Source organism: Chamaea fasciata, unplaced genomic scaffold (genome assembly GCF_029207755.1).
Source record: "Chamaea fasciata isolate MVZ Bird 193981 ecotype frontalis unplaced genomic scaffold, bChaFas1.0.hap1 SCAF_15, whole genome shotgun sequence".
Taxonomy (NCBI): domain Eukaryota; kingdom Metazoa; phylum Chordata; class Aves; order Passeriformes; family Sylviidae; genus Chamaea; species Chamaea fasciata.
Genome location: NW_027094100.1, coordinates 766,004 through 785,311, shown reverse-complemented (window position 1 = coordinate 785,311; position 19,308 = coordinate 766,004). Strand labels below are relative to the sequence as shown.

The 19,308-nt window shown below is 54.6% G+C and overlaps 1 protein-coding gene across 1 annotated transcript in view; it reads left to right on the top strand.

Moving 5' to 3' along the window:
- The first annotated feature begins 4,394 nt into the window (after window positions 1-4,394).
- Window positions 4,395-19,308, top strand: part of KCTD16 (potassium channel tetramerization domain containing 16) — a 60,936-nt gene continuing 46,022 nt past the window's right edge. Inside the window, exons 1-2 of the mRNA XM_066196928.1 lie at window positions 4,395-4,771; window positions 5,045-6,191. Of these exons, the coding sequence (XP_066053025.1) occupies window positions 5,360-6,191 (832 nt within the window). The 5' untranslated portion in view covers window positions 4,395-4,771; window positions 5,045-5,359. The remainder of the gene's footprint in view (window positions 4,772-5,044; window positions 6,192-19,308) is intronic.

Below are 19,308 nucleotides of genomic sequence, written 5' to 3'. Positions count from 1 at the left end.
TCAGGGCTGTTTGTGCAGCAGATTGCTTTGTTGAACAGTGGCCGTGGAATTCCAAAGGAGTTGTCAGCACACACACATCAATTATTCTCCAGAACGTTCTCTGATGGGCAGTGACTGATATGAAGATTACTGGAACATGATTCCCTCGCACTGTCGGCTTTTGGAAGGCCCAGACCTTGTGCTCTGCCTGTGCTGTGGGTTTCGTGTTGGCCAGGAGGAGCAGAGGGTTTCCTGTGCAGGAGCTGTGCCCCCTCTCTGTGTGACACACGATGGCAAAAGCGAAGTCGTGTCTCCATCTGAGCCTTGCTCCCAGCCTGTGCTCGCACCCTGAGCAGCTGGGAAAGCTGCTCTTCCCCTTCGCTTGTTTGGGATGAAAATACATTCTGCACTTGAGCGATGAATAAAAGATCAAGGGCGAATCTGTGTAATGCTTGACTCTGTGAATAAACCCGCCTTCATGGCACTCACGCTCTTTGCTGGAAGATCCTTTCTCAGGGACACTCAGCCATTTAGTGTCGCTTTGTGCTTTTTCTTCAAAGTGAAAGATTTGTTAGGGCTTCCCGTTCGCACGTACGGCTGGATTTGAGCAGATGAGAATTTCGCTGTGTGTAACTCACACTGCTGGATCAGGGGATAATCTCTGACTTAACTCGGTATCGCTTGTTCTTGCCTGGCTTCCCTTGCAGGGAGCTCAGTCTCTGCAGCTGGGTGGTGAGGAGGATACAGCCCTGCTGGAGAGGGGCTGGCACTCGCAAGGGTCTGGGGTTGGTTCCTCCCAGGCTCTGTTCTCTGCCGTGGCTTGGCAGTCCTGTCTGGGAGCACCAGAGCAGGACACGGTTTCTGCCTCTCATGACAGGCCCAGTGCAGACATTTCCTTATTCCTCTGCCATGCCACCACTCTCCGACACTGCCCTCTTCTCACTGACTGGATGGAGTTCTGCCTGGGAAACACTGCCTGGGCTCAGTACTTGGACATGAGCCTGCTGAGAAGCACAGAATGTTACAGGGAACGGGGCTGAAGGATCCTTAGGTGCACCTTGAAGTTGTTCCTGAATCAAAGTGCAAGCCTGGAACTGGAAGTGCTGTTCTTCTTTCTTCCTTTCTTATTTTAACTGTTGTGTGTAAAGATCACACAGAGCGATGAAAGTTCTCATGTGCCTTTTCAGGTGGAATCTTCTGTCCAAAATCCAACCTGGATATATCTTTTCCTCAGAATTCCTACTTCAGTTTCTCCTACTTTCAATTGCTCCTTCTCCAGGCACCTCAAATCTCTTGTGTTGTTGCTGATAAACATCTTCCACATTTCTCACTATGTGTGGGTGACTTGATTTGAATTTCCAGCCTGTGTTTCCTCTGGAGATGGGAGGTGATACACACACACACACACATTGCTACTCCACCCCAGGTAATGCTGCCCTTCCTTTCTAGCACTCATTGCTCCTGCTTTTCAGACACCTATTTTTAACACCCACCAAATTCAATAAGGTCAGTTGTTCCATGATTTCCCGAAATGCCAATTTAGCACTTTGTCATAAGGAATGACCTCAAACCTGCAAATGGTGTCACAGCATACATGGGTTGGCTTTCAGCACAGCTAAGCTGGGGCTTTTGGAACATACACTTTAAGCTAAATTTTCCCTTGCCTGTGCTGAAAGTTATGAAGGCATCTGTCAGAAGCGAGAAGTGCTTCATCCTCCTCCCTTTGATGGATCTGCTTTTCTCTTCCATCAGAACTGTAGTTGCCCCTTGGTGTGGTCCTGACACATATTTTACATTTAGGTCACCACGTATTTGGCCCAGATTTTAAAGTTTCACTCTCTCAGGCTGCATTTTGATGGATTTGGCCCATGGCTTGTATTTAGCTGGGGAGCATTACGTGATGCTTTTACTACTGAAGTCATTTCATCAAAGGAAATTGTGTTACAGTGAAATGATTGGAATGTCCCGTGTAAAGAAATAAAAGCAGGTGCTGAATTGCTTTCATTATTATTTGAAAAGTGCATATGCATTTCTAAAGCTGTTGTGATTAAAATTCCAAGGTTTTTGTTCTTTTCAAAGGGCAATTCTGATGATAATGTTCCAAAAAGACTTCGAGCTTCGAGCTGTCTGTACTGGCTAATCACACTGATCCGTGCCTGATGCTCGGCAGAGCTTGTCAGGATTCCCAGGTGCGGGTAACTCCTGTCCCCGTTCACGGAGCACCTGCACATCCCACTCTGTGCTGTCCTGGCCCCCAGAGCAGCACCTGGCCGAGCTTCCCCCAGCCCTGGCCTGTGGGTTTTGTCACTGGGACATCGCAAAACCTTCTGTGCTGCTTTGAACACCCTCCATCCCCAGCCCTGGCCTGTGGGTTTTGTCACTGGGACATCGCAAAACCTTCTGTGCTGCTTTGAACACCCTCCATCCCCAGCTCTGGCCTGTGGGTTTTGTCACTGGGACATCACAAACGTTTCTGTGCCCGTTTGTACCCTGTCAGTTCTTACTGGGGAGAGGGAATTGATTCTTCCAGCCCTGCCAATATGGCACCTCTGCCTTTATGGAAATGGGTTTTAATTAGATTGCAGCATATGAACCAGCACGGGGAACTGAAATATTTGTAAAAGCTGATGCAATTCTCCCTGCTTTGAGCAGGGACAGCACTGTCACTCCCAGAGGCAGCTGCCGTTCCCTCTGGCTGGTCATGCAGATGTTAAATCCTGTCTGCACAGACTGAACCAGGCTCTTTAAAAAGTAATGAAGACATTTAAGTGAACATGATCTCACATCCCACCTTTAAATCCTCTCTGCAGGGGTTATGGAGCACTTGACCTGCACTGCTCCAGCTGCTCTGCACAGCCACAAAGGCAGGACACAGGACCTGGGCTTTTCTCTGAGGCACAACCAGCACACCCTGTAGTAGCACCAGACTCTGCTGGTTTGAAAATAAAGATCCTGAAGTGAGAGACAGACTCTGTTCAGGAGTGCAGCAGTTGCTTCAGAATTATTGAATTAAGGTAAAAATCAAGGGTTTAATTAACTGTTCAGCTCTCAGATTTAATTTGAAAAATCTGTAGGTACACAAATAATGATTTTCTGTCGTAGCCATGAAAATTATTCTTTTTGGCTCTTTTGTTTTAAATCGTGGCCATGTTTTCAGAAGAATCTCACTGAAGTATCTGCAGCCTCAGCTGGTCAGAGCGTGGTGCTAATACACCAAGGCTGTGGATTCAATCCCCGTGTGGGTCATTTACTTTAGAGCTGGACCCCACGATCCTTGACCCTTCCAACTCAGAATATTCTGTGAAACTGTGAACTTGACTGCAGTCAGCAAAATCTGCCCCTGCATGGTGACTCCATCACAGAGAGGCTTCACTCCAAAGCTTTTGGTCACCGTTTGAGTGAAAGGCTCTCTTTTCTCATATGTTTGTCGTTCCGAGTAGAGTATTTATGCCCAGAAGTGGTGTGAGCCGGCCCAGGGCGGTGCTGCCCCATTCCCGCGGGTGCCCGGCGGTGTGGGTCGCTCCGGGGAGCCGCTCCCGCAGCTCCTCCGCTGGCTTTCGGCCGCCGGCTCCACTCTCCGTGTCCGCAGCGCCCGGGCCGAGCAGCGGGGACGGACACGAGGTGGCGGTGCCGGCGCGCCCGAGGCTCCCCCGGTTAGAGATCCACAAGTAAAGCGAGTCCTCCGCACCGCCGGAGCCGCCCCCGGTCCCTCCTCCTCCTCCCTCCCGCGCCCCTCGGCGAGTCCCCTCCCTGCCGGCTCCGGGGAGATGAGGAGCGGCGGCAGCGGCAGCGAATTCCGGTGCTGCCCGGCGGCGAGTCCCGGTGCTGCCCGGCGGCGAATCCCGGTGCTGCCCGGCAGCCGCGCGTCCCGGGAGCGCCGCGCTGCCCGCCCGCATCGCCGGCGGGGACCCCGCGGAGCCGGGACAGGCACGTTGCGGGCGGGCAGGGGACGGGCGCTGCCGGCCGAGGGGACGGAGCGGGAGGGACCGCGCCGCAGGCGGAGCGGTGAACGACACGGCGAGGCGGTGACCGGCGCTGTCCGCGGTGCTGCTGCTGCCCGCGGTGCTGCTGCTGCCCGGCGCGGTCCGCCTGTGCCCGCCTGTGCCCGCCTGTGCCTGTGCCCGGCCGTGCCCGGCCGTGCCCGGCTGTGCCCGGCTGTGCCCGTGCCCGGCTGTGCCCGGCCGTGCCCGCTCGCGGCGCTGCCCGGTGCCGGTGCGGGCGCGGGACGCGGGCGCCCATCCCGGCCCGACTCCTTTAAGATGATGCAATCGGCATCGCCCTCCGCGCTGCCGGCCCCGCGGCGCTGAGCGGGGCCCGGAGCGCGCAGCGGGGCGGAGCGGAGCCGGCGGGGCGGCCCCGGCGGTGCCGGCGGTCCCGGCGGGCCATGGGGGAGCCGCCGGCCGGAGCCCGGCAATGCCGAGCGCAGGCTGCGGGCTTTCTGCAAGTCATCGGGGCTGGCGGACGAGCCCCCGCTGCCCTCCCGCTCCCCCAGCCCAGCGCATCCACTCGGGAATTATTTCATTTATTTATTTATTTGTTTGTTTATTTATTTATTTTCCTCCGCCGTGCTGTATGTACTGGTTTCCTCGTCACCCGCCACGGTTAACTTCCCTGTGACTCGGTTTAACACTTGAGACCTCCGTGGATGCTACTAAGCGCACTTCTCTTGCCTTTGCTGTCCCTTGCTGGGATCGGATTCACACTACCCGGACCCTGTGTGCCTGTTTGTGTGTTCTGAGTGTCTTGACATTTTGGTTTTCTTTACAAGAGCTATGCATTAATTGTAACCAAGGTAAGACTCCCCGTTCTTGTTCCCTCATGTGCATGTCTAATTTAGATGTTTCTTTAAAGATGAAGTATGCAGTCTCTTTTTAACAGTGAGTCGTATGTAGCCCTTTCATTGATGAATGCTTGTGAAATAGAAGTGTAGAACTTGCCAAAAAAAAAGAGAGACCTATTTAGCAGATTTAGCTTGGGTCTACAAACTGCTCTGCTTTTCTCTGTTGCAGCAGCTGTGATGCTTAGAAGAGTAATTTGTGCCTTGTTTTGTTTTCCCTTTTCACAGACCTGTGAATGACCATAGGCTTGGCTTGACCTTGATTTTGACGGCTTTGTTGGAAGATCTGATGATGTGATTGCATGTCATGAGGTGATAGCTCTCCAGCCTCCAGCCTCCGTGGCTCAGTGTATAAACCACTTCTGCCACACTGTCACCCATGGACAATTCAGCTCTTTCTTTTAAACAATCCTTTTGGCTATTTTTATTTTCTCACTTCTTCTTTGCCCCTTGTTTCTCCTTAACATTGGGAGCCTTATTCTACCCTCTGATGTGATTGATAGTCCTGCTTCTCCGTGCTGCTGATTTCCAGTTTGAGCTACCATGGCTCTAAGTGGCAACTGCAGGACTTACCTTCCTGCCCGGGAGCAGGGCACGGGGCTGCACGCCTTCCCCGAGGTGGTGGAGCTCAACGTGGGCGGCCAGGTTTACTTCACTCGCCACTCCACCTTGGTCGGCACCCCTCACTCCCTGCTCTGGAAAATGTTCACCCCAAAGAGAGACACGGCCAACGACCTGGCCAAGGACTCCAAGGGAAGATTCTTCATCGACAGAGACGGTTTCCTTTTCCGCTACATTCTGGACTATCTCAGGGACAAGCAGGTGGTTCTGCCCGACCACTTCCCAGAGAAGGGGAGGCTCAGGAGGGAGGCTGAGTACTTCCAGCTCCCGGACTTGGTCAAGCTCCTGACTCCCGACGACAACAAGCAAAGCCCTGACGATTATTGCCACAGTGACTACGAGGAGGTGTCCCAGGGCAGTGACACCAGAATCTGTCCCCCCTCGTCGCTGCTGCCGCCGGACCGCAAGTGGGGATTCATCACCATCGGCTACCGAGGCTCCTGCACTATCGGCAGGGAGAGCCAAGCAGATGCCAAATTCAGGAGGGTCCCGAGGATTTTGGTTTGTGGGAGGATTTCTTTGGTCAAAGAGGTTTTTGGAGAAAGTTTGAATGAAAGCAGAGACCCGGACAGGGCTCCAGAAAGGTACACCTCCAGGTTTTATCTCAAGTTCAAGCACCTGGAGAGGGCTTTTGACATGTTGTCCGAGTGCGGATTCCACATGGTGGCCTGTAACTCCTCGGTGACGGCTTCCTTCGTTAACCAGTACACAGACGACAAGGTGTGGTCCAGCTACACGGAATATGTCTTCTACCGTAAGTACCAGCGGCGCGGGGCAGCGCAGCGCGGGGCTCCGGCTGTCCCTGCCCCGACAGAGCTCCCGCAGCGCGGGCAGCGCCGGCTCCGTGTCCCGCAGCTCGGGCCGCGTTCAGATCCGGGGGCACACATTTCCCCGGAGCTGTGCAGGTGGAGCGGGGCCGAGCCGGGCCTGGCTAGGTGGCAGCACAGACTGCCGAAAGCGCCGTGCCTGTGCCCGGAGGACGCGGTGCCTCTGGCGCCGTAAACCAGCACCCGGGCGCCTTGCGCGCTTCCCGGGACACAAAACCGAGGGTGCAAGCGCTGCGACATTCATTACGGGAAACCTTCGATTGGGGTTCACTTTGCTAAGGTAACAGCGGCTTGGTGATCATCAGGCGCAGGCAGCCCAGCCATCTGTCAGCAGCCCTGACACGCTTCCACACAGGGAGGGGAAAACACAATTCCATCCCTCTGGCCGCGTTTCAGCCGGGCCCTCCCAGAGGCAGCTGCTGTGCCCTGGAATGAGAGCACAGAGCGGAGAGGGGCAGCGGCTGCGCCGCGTTACACAACACGGCCCTGGAAAGGCGAGAGTCCTCTCCAGCAGCGGTGGGTGCCCTGCCGCCCGCAGCCACAGCGGCTCCGCTGCTCCGCCGGGTTGAGCCGCCCCAGGGCTCATTAACCCTGGGCTGATCCCAGGTACGGGCTGGTTACCCGTGGTAACACCGGCTGATCTGGGTCCTGGGAGTCTGTGTCAGAAAACCATTCCACAACCGCTGTGCTGAAACGTTTCAGAGGTTCATGAGGCTGCTTGCCTCCATTTTCATTTGAGGAGCAGGAAGGATGGAACAGCTGCCCCGTCCATCAGTGTAGCCAGGGGCTGCCTTGGCCGGTGGCCTTGGGAGAGAGGGACAGAGGGACGGAGGGACGGAGGGATAACGCAGAGCTGCTGCCCTGGGTGTGGTGCTCACAGTGAGCAGGCTCCTGGCGTGGGGAGCTGACAGAAGTTTTCGATGGAAGGTGCCTCAGGAAGTGAACAGTTTGGGTGTAATTCCGTGGATTCAGCACCATCTACTCTTGTGTGGGGCTCAACAGGCAGCCCTAATCTGCTTATGCAATGAAGCTTAAGTTAGCATCCTGAAAAGCCATCTGGGTTTTTGACATCTGTAGATTTACTTAAAATTAGTTTTCTAGCTGGATTTCTTAGCAAAATAGTCCTAAGGTCATGGATCCGCTTATATTCCAACAGGGATAGATGATTTGTGTTATTAAGAAGCTTCTGCTTGAAATTACAGTGTCTTGTACAAGTTCTAGGAGGAGAATTAATGTGGGTAAAGGAATGGATTAGAACAAATTGTGCTGGCATTTATATTTAAAGTAAGGAAAAAATCTAAGTTCTTTATGGGCACAATGGTCTCTGCTAATTGAAGAGAGGATGAATGTAGGTTCTCCCTGAATTAGCAAAAACAGGCTCCTGATTTTTGTATTTTTCAAATTTTTACCTTCAAGGATTGCTCACTGCTCCCACCTCACTGCAGCCAGGGTAGGGACCAAGAGGAGAGGTACCATAGAAATTCTGGAGAATGAAAGTCCATAGCAGGTGTCACAAAATCTTCTCTCGTCTGTTAAATCCAATTGAAGTTCCTGGAACGATTTCTATCCAGGTCAGCAGGCTTTGGATTTGGATTTGGCTCTGATCGGTTTTGTGGGGTTTTGACACTGTTTTGGTTTCAGAGGTGGATTTTTCACAGGGTCCTTGCCCAGGTAAAAGCCAAAGCCATGGCTGGGGTGCCCGGTGACCCTTTCTTGTCCCAGCCCGAGTGGTTCAGTTCTGCCTGATGCTGCTGCTGCTGCTGCTGCTATGGAGCTACAGATCTTCCCTGGCCCCACACTCAGGGCTGGCCGCAGCTGCTGCACCTGCCAGAGGCTCCACAATTCACCTGGACCAAAAGAATTCCCTCTCCAAATCTCCTGAAGTCATTTCATTCCAATTGTCCCAAAGCCGTTTCATCTGAAACTTTGAGGCTCAATAAAATCGACATCTGGTTTTGCAGTGGAATGTGGCATCTCCCCCACAGCTGCTCAGCGATAATTATTTATTTAGGTGCTGCCAGCTGTGGCTATGTAAGCATTAATCCATCAAGCCGCTGTGAGCAGGTTAATGGGCCTGAACCTGGGAGGTGACTAGCACAGCTGGGGAGGCAGAGGCAGAGGTGGCCTTTGCAGGGCTGCTCAGGAGATCTTTGAAAGGAGGAAATCTTCCCAGCTGGAAAAGGATGATTAGTTCCAAGGAAGGAAGAATACAGGGAAGAATGGTGTTTCAATCCACCAAGTACATTGTATGCTCCAAATACCACTGGGAAGGTAAATGCCTGTGCTTGGCATGAAGAGAAAGAACATTTTCCATGTGCAAATCCATCTGACGGTGGCTGAGAGGGACTGGAGGGGGTGTGAGCTGAGCAGCTCTCACAGGGTACAGCGTGTGCTGCTGAGGCACTGCACCATCAATATTGCACAGCCTTCCTTCCCCGCGGGCCCGTTCCGGTGCTGTCAGGGCGGTGAGGAGATCCCTGAGAGCTCCCCGAGGGGAGCCTTTCCCGGAATGAGCCCTGCAGGATGGGCCTGGCTCAGCAGCCCGCGGCTCTTGGCTGAGGGGAGCCCAACGGGGACACAGCCGGGCTCCAGCCAGCCCCACACGGGCCAGGGCACGGCAGGGCTTGGGGACAGGCTGGGATGGGCCAGGGGAGCCACCCCTGGACAGGTCAGTGACACACAGTTCCTGCAGGGGTGGGGACAGGGCACTGCTGGGCTTGGGGACAGGCTGGGATGGGCCAGGGGAGCCACCCCTGGACAGGTCAGTGACACACAGTTCCTGCAGGGGTGGGGACAGGGCACTGCTGGGCTTGGGGACAGGCTGGGATGGGCCAGAGGAGCCACCCCTGGACAGGTCAGTGACACACAGTTCCTGCAGGGGTGAGGACAGGGCACTGCTGGGCTTGGGGACAGGCTGGGATGGGCCAGAGGAGCCACCCCTGGACAGGTCAGTGACACACAGATCCTGCAGGGGTGGGGACAGGGCACTGCTGGGCTTGGGGACAGGCTGGGATGGGCCAGAGGAGCCACCCCTGGACAGGTCAGTGACACACAGTTCCTGCAGGGGTGAGGACAGGGCACTGCTGGGCTTGGGGACAGGCTGGGATGGGCCAGAGGAGCCACCCCTGGACAGGTCAGGGAAGGGGACAGGGCACTGCCAGGCTTCTGCTGGCAGCAGTGCTGAGGGGCTGCTCATGCCTTTCCTTTCAGTTTCTGCTGTAGCAAAGACATTTCCTTGAATTTTCTACTGGCTATGTCTGGATTTCTGACCAGAACCATTCTGTGGGTTCCCCCCACTCTTGCTTTAATGATCTTAAAGTAAAACCTGATTGCCGAACTGTCTCATTTCCGAAGGGGGTGAACAGCCTCTGCTTGGAGCTTCATTTTCACCTGTTTTCAGCCTTTACAATGTGATGAACTGGAAGTGTGCTCTTGAACATCTGGTGACGGTGGTGCTGGGGGCGGTGACAGCAGCGGGGCTGGCCCAGCCCTGCGGAGCCTGGCCCCGTTCCTGGGCTGTGGCTGCACCGTGCTGCTCTCCTCCAGAGCCCACAGAGCAGCCCTGCCTCCTGCCAGCCCCACAGCCTTGCCAGCCCCGGGTGACACGCTGCACGTGGCGGCTGGGACTGCCAGGAGGGCAGGGCAGCAGGGTGGGAAGGGAGAAGGGCTGAAGAAGAACTGCTCCTGCCAGCAGCGCTGTGACACAGCAGGATCTGTGTGCCTGTGCCTGCGGGGCAGCTGGGACCTGTGACACGGCCAGGCATGGCATGGCATGGCACAGAACTGCCTGTCAGCCCCGTGTCACCTGGTTATTCCCCCAGCACCCTGGAGCCCTGTCCCTTCTCTCCTGGAAGGGCTCACAGTCAGGGTGTTCGGTCTGATTTGGTGGAGCTGTCCCTGGCACGGCTGCACACAGGGAGCAGCCCAGGCCCCTGCAGATGTGCAGAGGGACCTGGGAGACGTTCCTGGGGCTGCAGCTCTGGGAGCCAGACGTGGATGGATGATGCTCCTGCTCCTGCAGGCTGTGCTGGCCCCGCTCACTCCGGAGCCCTGTGGATGTTGGGGCTGAACTGCTCTGGGCAGGAGCTGGCCAGGTGTGACTGCAGCTGCAGGCAGGAGCTGATGGGCACGGGTGTTGGTGAAGAAGGCTTCAGAGTATCCTGGGGTAACCAGCTGAATCCTCCTGGGTGGGGATGTGTAGGAGGAAGGAGAAATGCCAGGTGATATTCCCGATGCCTGTCCACTGTACGTGATTCCCTGGGATAATCCTGGGGTCTGTTTTCCAAGAGGATCATTTGGGATTGCTGCAGCCAGCTGGGGCCTGTCACTGTGTGTGTGTGACTGAGCTAAAGAATCCCATAGTGATGTGCCTACCACTGACTCATAACTCATTGTGTGGCAGAAATTTGACTCACAAAACGGAGCAGTCTTTGCAGTGACACCCACAGCTGTGCTGTCAAACGGGCAAGATGTGGGAGAGGAACATCACCCAGTTCTCTTTAAACCAGTAGTGTCACATGATCCAGGAGCTGCTGCTGTGTGGTTTTAAATCAGTGGAGATCAAAATGACCCCAAAGCAAGCAAAATGAAGTCTAATCCAATGAATAATGCAAGCTCCTTCCCCGCTGACAGGAGATGTTTGTGTTTCCAGGTAATTATTGTCATCATTGATGCCTCTGGTCCCTCTTGCCAAGGCAAAGCCTCTCACCAGGATGATCACCTGCAGGTGATGGGGCTGCAGCCAGCCAGCTCCGTCAGTCTGTTCATGGCCGGAGGACCTTGCTCCGAGCTTTTTGCTCTCCCAGTTTGTCAGGGGAGACTGAACAACCTGTAGAGTTATTGATGAGAGCTGCTCCACAGATGAGAAATGCTGTTATTTATTGCAAACCACTTGTGTCAAATCTGACTGTCGGATAAGGCCAAGAATCTGCTGCTCAGTGAGTAAGCGAAGCAAAACTTGCCTGAAGAGCTGGTTGGATTTAGGGCTCAGAGGAGATGTACCAGCACTGTTGCAGAGGTGTTGAGCAGGCTGTGGCTGCAGTGTGTGTTTTCCCTCTCTCCCCAGGCTGCCAGGAGGGCAGGGCAGTGTGCCAGGGGCTCTGCAAACCCTCCTGAGGGCTGGCTGGGGAGAGGCCCTGGTGCGGCCACCGCTGCGGGCATGTCCCCGCTGTCCCCAGCCACCACGGCCGCCACAGGGCCAGCAGGGAGGGGCTGGAGGCACGGCCTCCCCGTGGCACTTGCAGCGCTGCTGCTGCTCTGTGATCCGGAAAAAGACCATAATGACTAAAGGATTAACCGAGGAGGGCTGGCGTTTAGGGGAAAATAACCAAAACAAACAAACAAAAATCAATGTATTTGAAAGCGCAGCCTGGAGCTGGATGTTTGCCAGGGGCACCACACCGGGTCCCACAGCCCCGCCTGGGGACCAGAGCAGGGTTTGCTGGGCTGGCAGCACCCTGTGCTGGGGAGGGACTGGGAGTGCCAGGGAGGGGACAGGGAGTGCCAGGGAGGGACTGGGAGTGCCAGGGAGGGACAGGGAATGGCAGGGAGGGATAGGGAATGGCAGGGAGGGGACAGGGAGTGCCAGGGAGGGGACAGGGAGTGCCATGGAGGGGACAGGGAGTGCCAGGGAGGGACTGGGAGTGCCAGGGAGGGGACAGGGAATGGCAGGGAGGGACAGGGAGTGCCAGGGTGAGGACAGGGAATGGCAGGGAGGGATAGGGAATGCCAGGGAGGGGACAGGGAGTGCCAGGGAGGGGACAGGGAGTGCCAGGGAGGGACAAGGAATGACAGGGAGAGGACAGGGAGTGCCAGGGAGGGGACAGGGAGTGCCAGGGAGGGGACAGGGAGTGCCAGGGAGGGCCAGTTCTGCTGCCCCGGGGTCCTGCCCCATCACCCTGGGCTGTGCCCTCCCTGCAGCTCCTCCAGCCTGCTGCGGGCTGGCCTTTCCCAGAGTTTGCTGAAATGTGGCTGTGGCTCTGAGGAAAACAGAATCCGAGCGAAGGAGTGTAAAGAAGAAAACACAGCCCGAGATTTGCCGCTCAATAAATACCAGCAACATATTGTGCACACAGACAAACACTTCCTTGCAGCAGGTTGGGTTTTTTCTGTCCAGCCATCCTGGATTTGTTTAATTTTGTAAACACGATATTTTCTCAGTTTTTCCTCTTTTTTTTTTTTCGGCTCTTCAAGTTCAAACCTAACGTACAATAAATATGGAGACACGAAGCAAAATCTAAATTACATCTTTGCACACAGAAAGAAAAAACTCTTTTTTCTTTCAGCTTTCTTGCATGAAAATGTATTTTTTGCGAAGGAATAAAATAGACCAAGGTGCTTTAGGCTTGGTGGAATCACTTCAGTTGTCACCGAGGTGTAATGCAGCCTAAGCTGGCCAGACCCACAAATCCTGTGGCAGAGATTCCCCTGCCACTTCCAGACGTGCTCCATTTAATTCTGGAACACACCCAAACGCTGCAGCCATTATCAGCCCTCCTAATGCTGCTCCCAGGGCTCAAGGAGCAGTGGAGCTCAAGCTGCAGGTCTGCGGGGTAAGGGAGGGTGGTTCAGATCATTTGGGAGGTGCTGAACACCTGGACTGGCTCCTGTGCTCACCCAGGGCTGCTCTGAGGACTCAGGTGTGATACAAAAGCTCAGGACTGAGGTGACGTGTCCCTGCCTGGCTCAGGGCAGGAGCTGCTGTTATCCCAGGTTCAGGGACCTGACTGGGGCCTTCCCAGGACTCTGCACTTACAGAGGGGGACTTTTTCCAGGTTGACAGGCCTTCCCACCCCAACCATTCCCCGGTTCCACAATTCTGTGACTTCTGGAACGGAAGTCCCTTGGAAAGAATGTTCCTTGGAGTGATTGTCCCTTGGCTTTATCTCTGCCAGCAGGGCCTGAGTAAATGAACTGGAGAACGCCCAGCAGAGCCCTGGGTGGGCTGCTCTCCTCAGTTTTCGCTAAGTCAGCCGTCTGATGGTGTTTGAAGGGGAGCCAACAGTCTGGAGCTGTTGGAATTGTTTTGCATTTCAGTATCCGGTCCAGGCTGTGTTGAAATGGCTGTAAGTGTAAATTGGTCAGTTGGAGGGTGACCCTGGTGAGCCCCCTCTATCGACTCTCACTCGTGCCCTCCCCATCCACGAGCTGTTCATACATCACTTGTGTTACAAATTTCCCCGCTCTGCCTCTGCATCTCCTAACGACGTGATTAACGATTTCCAGGAGCTCATTGATTAGCTGTTAGGGCGGCTCGAAAACTCCTGCAGCAGAAACAAAGTGGGGAGAGCTGTGGCCATCCTGGCTGGCAATCCATCCTGGAAATCCTGCTGCTGTGATGTTGAAGGGTGAGTGCAACATCCCCAACCACTGAATTCCAAGGAGGAGAACGATCCTGAGCTTTGGGGAGTGTTCCTGGAACGGTCTGGGGGGAGCAGCAGCCTGAGGGAGCTCCCACCCTGGGCCTGAGCAGGGAACAGACCCAGCACTGCCCTCCTGGCTCCAGGCTTTGGCCAGGGCCTCAAAGTCAAAAATTTTTTTTTTAGAGGAAAAAAAAAAAAAACCCACACCTCTCTGCATATTTTGGAGGAGACTCATTTCAGGACTTCAGATTGAATTTCCATCAAACTGAATCAGAGTGTATTTTTACAGCGGAATTAAATCAGGCTGAAATAGAACCCAGTGGAACATGCTGATTTTGACTGAATTTTGCACTTTAAATATTTTCAAAGCCAAAAACTCCAGGCAAAGCTTGAGTGAGGAAAGACCACACCACCAGAGGGTTTGGGAAGGTGTTTGTGCTCCTGCAAGGAGAATGTCACTGGATTTCTCTCAGCCCAGAGCTTTCATGCTGTGGGCAAGCGCACGCTGGTCCCATGGAGGATCTCAGAGGCTGATCCCGGGGCAGGGAGGTGAACATGGCTTATTGCCAATCTGCCCCGGGATGTTCCTGTAAAAATGTGATTTTTGACCACCACTTACACTGAATCTGCCACCAAGACTCTTGATGGGGCTTCCATAGACAGCTGCAGGAGAATTTTCTCTCGCAGTGCCATTGCCTCACGGTGTTGTCATGCAGCCGGTGAGTGGAGGGGAAACACTGAGGTGCCTCACCCTGAAACACCCGTGTTCTAACAATATCAATAACGAGGAATTGGAGGAGTTCTAAAAGGGTGTTGGCTTTGGTTGTCTTTGGTTTTCTCTCCTGCCCATCAGTCAGTGCAGGGAACTGGGCCTCCAGAGGCTGCCCGGTGCTTTTTTCCTTTGCTTTGATGGTGCAGCACAATTGTGGGGAAAATAAATGACCATTGTCCTCCTGTGGAATTGCAGAGGGAATTCTCTGTCTGAATTAATGTTCCAGTGGTGGTCAGTGGTAACACAATTTTTATGCATAAATAATGCCATTTATTATATTATTGATGCCCTTTCTCGTTGCTGTTGTATTTATAGGCAGAAGAGCAGCCCTGAGGAGCTCGGGTTAATTGCAGGAGCAGTGCTGAGCCCAGCAGAGCTGGCCCAGTGCAGAGCTGGCCCAGTGTTTGTGCTGCCCTGCCCTGGCACTGTGTGCTCCCATGGGGGCTGGAAAGGCTGCACATCTCTCCTTGTGGCACAGGGAATAGATTTAATCTGCTCTGGTTACGTGCAGCTGGGCTTCCTTCAGAGCTCTGCTGGGAAATTGTTGTTGAAAAGTTCTGGGAAGTTGGGTTCCTTCTGTTTCAGGAGTTTGATTGTGACTCTCTGTCACAGAGTCCTGGAATCCCGGGATCACTGAGGCTGGAAAATCCCTCCCAGCCCATCCAGCCCCAGCTGTGCCCCAGCCCCACCTTGTCCCCAGCCCAGAACGCTGAGTGCCACCTCCAGGATTTCCTTGGACACTCCAGGGACGGGCACCCCAAACCTCCCTGGGCACTGCCAAGGCCTGAGCACCCTTTCCATGGGGAAATTCCTGCCGCTGTCCACCCCGAGCCTCCCCTGGCCCAGCCTGAGGCCGTTCCCCCTCCTCCTGTCCCTGTTCCCTGGAGCAGAGCCAACCCCCCCGGCTGTCCCCTCCTGGCAGGGAGTTGTGCAGAGCCACAGGGTCCCCCCTGAGCCTCCTTTTCTCCAGGCTCAGCCCCTTTCCCAGCTCCCTCAGGAATTCTCCAGCCCCTTCCCAGCTCCATTCCCTGCCCTGGGCATGAGGGCCGGAGCTGCCCCAGCCCTGGAGGTGCCCCAGCAGTGCCAGCACAGGGGACAAGGACACTGCCCTGCCCTGCTGCCACCCCGGAGCTGTGGCTGAGCCCTGCTGCCAGCAGTGCACACCGTGACTTTGGCTCAATCCTGCCATCATCTCCTGAGCCTCAGCCTCGTGGTCAGAGAGGTTTAGTACCCAGGCCTGGGGAGTTCCCTCGGGCACCGTTTAACCCAGCCCACGGGTGCCTTCACCCTCCTGGCACAGCCACAATTACCAGGATGCAAACCCTCTCCTTTCTGCGGGAGAGGAGCAGTTCCCAGGTATTCCTGATTTCATTAATTTGTGAGCATTCAGGAGAACAAACCCTCCATTCTCTCAAGTCAATGCACTTGTATTTCGTGAGGATTAAATCATTCCCTTCCCTCCGAGCAGAGTCTGCAGACACAAACCCTCTATGCCTTCCCTCGTGTAGACAAAGAACATTTCAATAAGGGTGCTGATAAAAATGCTTTCACTGGTAAAGGCTTGATTAAAGAATCTGCTGCTTTAGAGTCCTGTTGGTGAAGGCAGAAGTCAAGATGTGCCATTTCATGCAGAGGGGTTGAAAAGTTCATTTAAGTTTGGTCTGTGGGAAGAGTTTTCACAACTCAATGACATCTCCAGTGCTGGGGAGAGCCCAGGTCCCAGATCTAGGGGAGGTCACTGCTGGAGAGGATCAAACCCTGCTCTGTTTTATTTCCATTTCTAAATCTTCAGAATACTTGACTTGTGCCTAGGAAGCACCAGTGTTCACTTTACACGGGTTTTCTGGGTTTGAGAAGGCCAGCTAATCTTTGCTGAGACTCAAGGGACTGGAGCTGATCCATTTGAGAGTGTCAATAATTGCCTCCCTTGCCTGCAGCAGCAGCCCACGTGTCCCAGCAGGCTGGAACGAGGCAGGTGGCACGTTGGCAGCCAGGCCCTGCTCGTGTGGGAGGACGACAGATCTGCCCACCTCTCCCTGAGCATCTCCGCTGGTAAACCAGGGGATCCAGGGCTGCCTGAGGCCGCTCTGTTCCTGTCATGGGATGGTTCCCATCCCTGGGAATGCCTGTGGGCTGCTGTGCCAGGCCCACACAAACCCGCTGCAGGAGCTCAGGAGTCTGTGCATCCAGCCACAGCAGCCTTGGGATCCGAGCAAGGCTGGCTGCGAGCAGGCAGGAGCCCTGGCTGCCACGGCACAGCAGCCTGGGCTGCAGCTGAGCTTTGCTTCTCCTGCTTTTGCTCATGGCTCTGGTACAAACACCAGCAGGATTCCAGCCTGGAGCTCCAGGGGGACCCAAGTGTGCCATGGCAGGGGTGTCACTGGGTGGGTTTGAGGTCCCTCCCAGCCCAATCCATCCGTGGTTCTGTGAGTCTAAAAACATTCCCAGATTTTCTCTGCAAGAGGACACTCAGCCCACGAGCAGTGAGGGAAGAGCAAGCCCTCCCCCAGGGCCTTGGGAAGCAGCCTGTGCTGATGGAAGTGCAGCGGAAATGCAGCATTCTCCTGGGGAGAGCTAAAAGCTACATGGCAGATAGTAAATAAATAATTGCAGGGAAACACTGCACATAGATTTCTCGGGGAACAGAACTTAATTAAATTTTGTGAACATGCCTACATAGTTCCATTGATCAGGAAAAAATGGATATGGGCTACGTCTGTAAGATTTACTTGCTTGGTTGTGTTTTGCCTCTTTTCCCTCCCCCAGCTTCACTCACTTCATATCCTGCAGTGGTGAGGGAGCGCATTTCTGGTTTTCCTCTGTGAAGAAATTGATTCTGAGCAGCACAGGACATGATGTATGGTTTGTAACTCTACAATATTGCTAAGCAAAAAAAAAAAAAATTACTGAAGAAGGCCATGCAGATATTATATTAATTTCCATTTTAAAATGGATTTCTCCCCACTAGGACCAATAAGAAATATGCAAAGACTTTCAACAGCCTCTCTAGTAATGATTAATTAAAAGATGGGATAAATCTTGCCAGGATAATTTAGCAAAGTAGGCTTTTTGAGACACTTCACAGGACAATTTTTGGCATTGAATCCAAACTTACACCTCATTTCACAATACTCGGGCTCTGACTGGGATCTCAGCATCTGTTTGTCATCACAAGCAGAGTCAGGGAGGTGAGTGTGGCCGTGCCTGGCAGAGGAGCAGAGGGACAGGGCACAGGGTGGTGCCAGGGGACTGCACCTTCCCCATGGTGGTGACGGGTCCCCCCTGCAAGGGCTGATCTCTCTTGAAGGACTGGTCCCTCCTGGAAGGGCTGATCCCCCTTTGGAAGGGCTGATCCCTCCTGGAAGGGCTGATCCCCCTTTGGAAGGGCTGATCTCTCCTGAAGGGCTGGTCCCTCCTAGAAGGGCTGATCCCGCCTGGAAGGGCTGATCCTTCCTGGAAGGGCTGATCCCTCCTGGAAGGGCTGATCCCTCCTGGAAGGGCTGGTCCCTCCTGGAAGGGCTGGTCCCGCCTGGAAGGGCTGATCCCCCTTTGGAAGGGCTGATCCCTCCTGGAAGGGCTGATCCCTCCTGAAGGGCTGATTCCTCCTAGAAGGGCTGATCTTTCCTGGAAGGGCTGATCCCCCTCTGGAAGGGCTGATCCCTCCTGGAAGGGCTGATCCCCCTCTGGAAGGGCTGATCCCCCTCTGGAAGGGTGATCTCTCTTGAAGGACTGGTCCCTCCTGGAAGGGCTGATCCCCCTTTGGAAGGGCTGATCCTTCCTGGAAGGGCTGATCCCTCCTGGAAGGGCTGGTCCCTCCTGGAAGGGCTGATCCCTCCTGGAAGGGCTGATCCCTCCTGGAAGGGCTGGTCCCTCCTGGAAGGGCTGGTCCCGCCTGGAAGGGCTGATCCCCCTTTGGAAGTGCTGATCCCCCTCAGGAAGGGCTGATCCCTCCTGGAAGGGCTGATCCCCCTCTGGAAGGGCTGATCCCCCTCTGGAAGGGTGATCTCTCCTGGAAGGGCTGATCCCTCCTGGAAGGGCTGATCCCTCTTCTGGAAGGGCTGCACATGCTGCTGACTCTGCCGGATCGCAAATGGGTACTGCTGTGGAGAACAAAGTATATTCCATGAGAAGGCAGAGGAATTTTTCCTGTTCATATTTTACCATTCAGACATCCTGCCCAGATTTCCGTCGGGGCTCTGAGGGCTCCTGGGGTGCTGCTGGTGGCCTGGGGCTGCTCTCCCCACCCCAGGGAAGGAGAAGCCCCAGGTTTGCTTTGCCCTGGGCTGGCTCAGCCCGTTCCCCTCCCAGTGAAGGCCCAGCGGGAGGGTGGTGAGCAAGGGGGCTGCTGTCCTTGCCGCAGCACTGGGAACTGCCATATTGGCGAGGCGTTAAAATTCCAATGGAACAGATGGTGTCAGCATTTTAACTTATGCTTATGAGATGCAGATGGTCTAGGGAGTGAACTTGTTCACCAGTTATTTTTATTTTGAACAGGTTAAGAACAAATTACACTCTGACTATTGTTGTTACCGCTCCGCTTGTCATTTCTTCTTTCCCTGAGTGTGTTTGTGTCTGTGCACTTGTACGGGTCTCAGGATCTCTTTTCCATGGACTGACAGGCTGAAATGGCCCGATTTCTGCCTAAACTTCCTCTCTCTCTATTTTATTTACTGTTCCCATGTGCTCAGCCCAACCTGCTCTGGAAGGACTGTCCCTGTGCCCAGGGCAGGCAGGTCCTGCCCAGGCTCCTGGGGGGCAGCTCTGGCTCCCAACCCTTCCCTTGCAGGGTTTGCCCACCTGGGGACCGAGGATGGCAGGGCAGGTTTCTGAAATAAACCAGGCTGACCCCACCTTTACCCCAGCAAGGATGTGATTATCTAACCCTGTCATGAAACACAGGGTTGTGTTTTT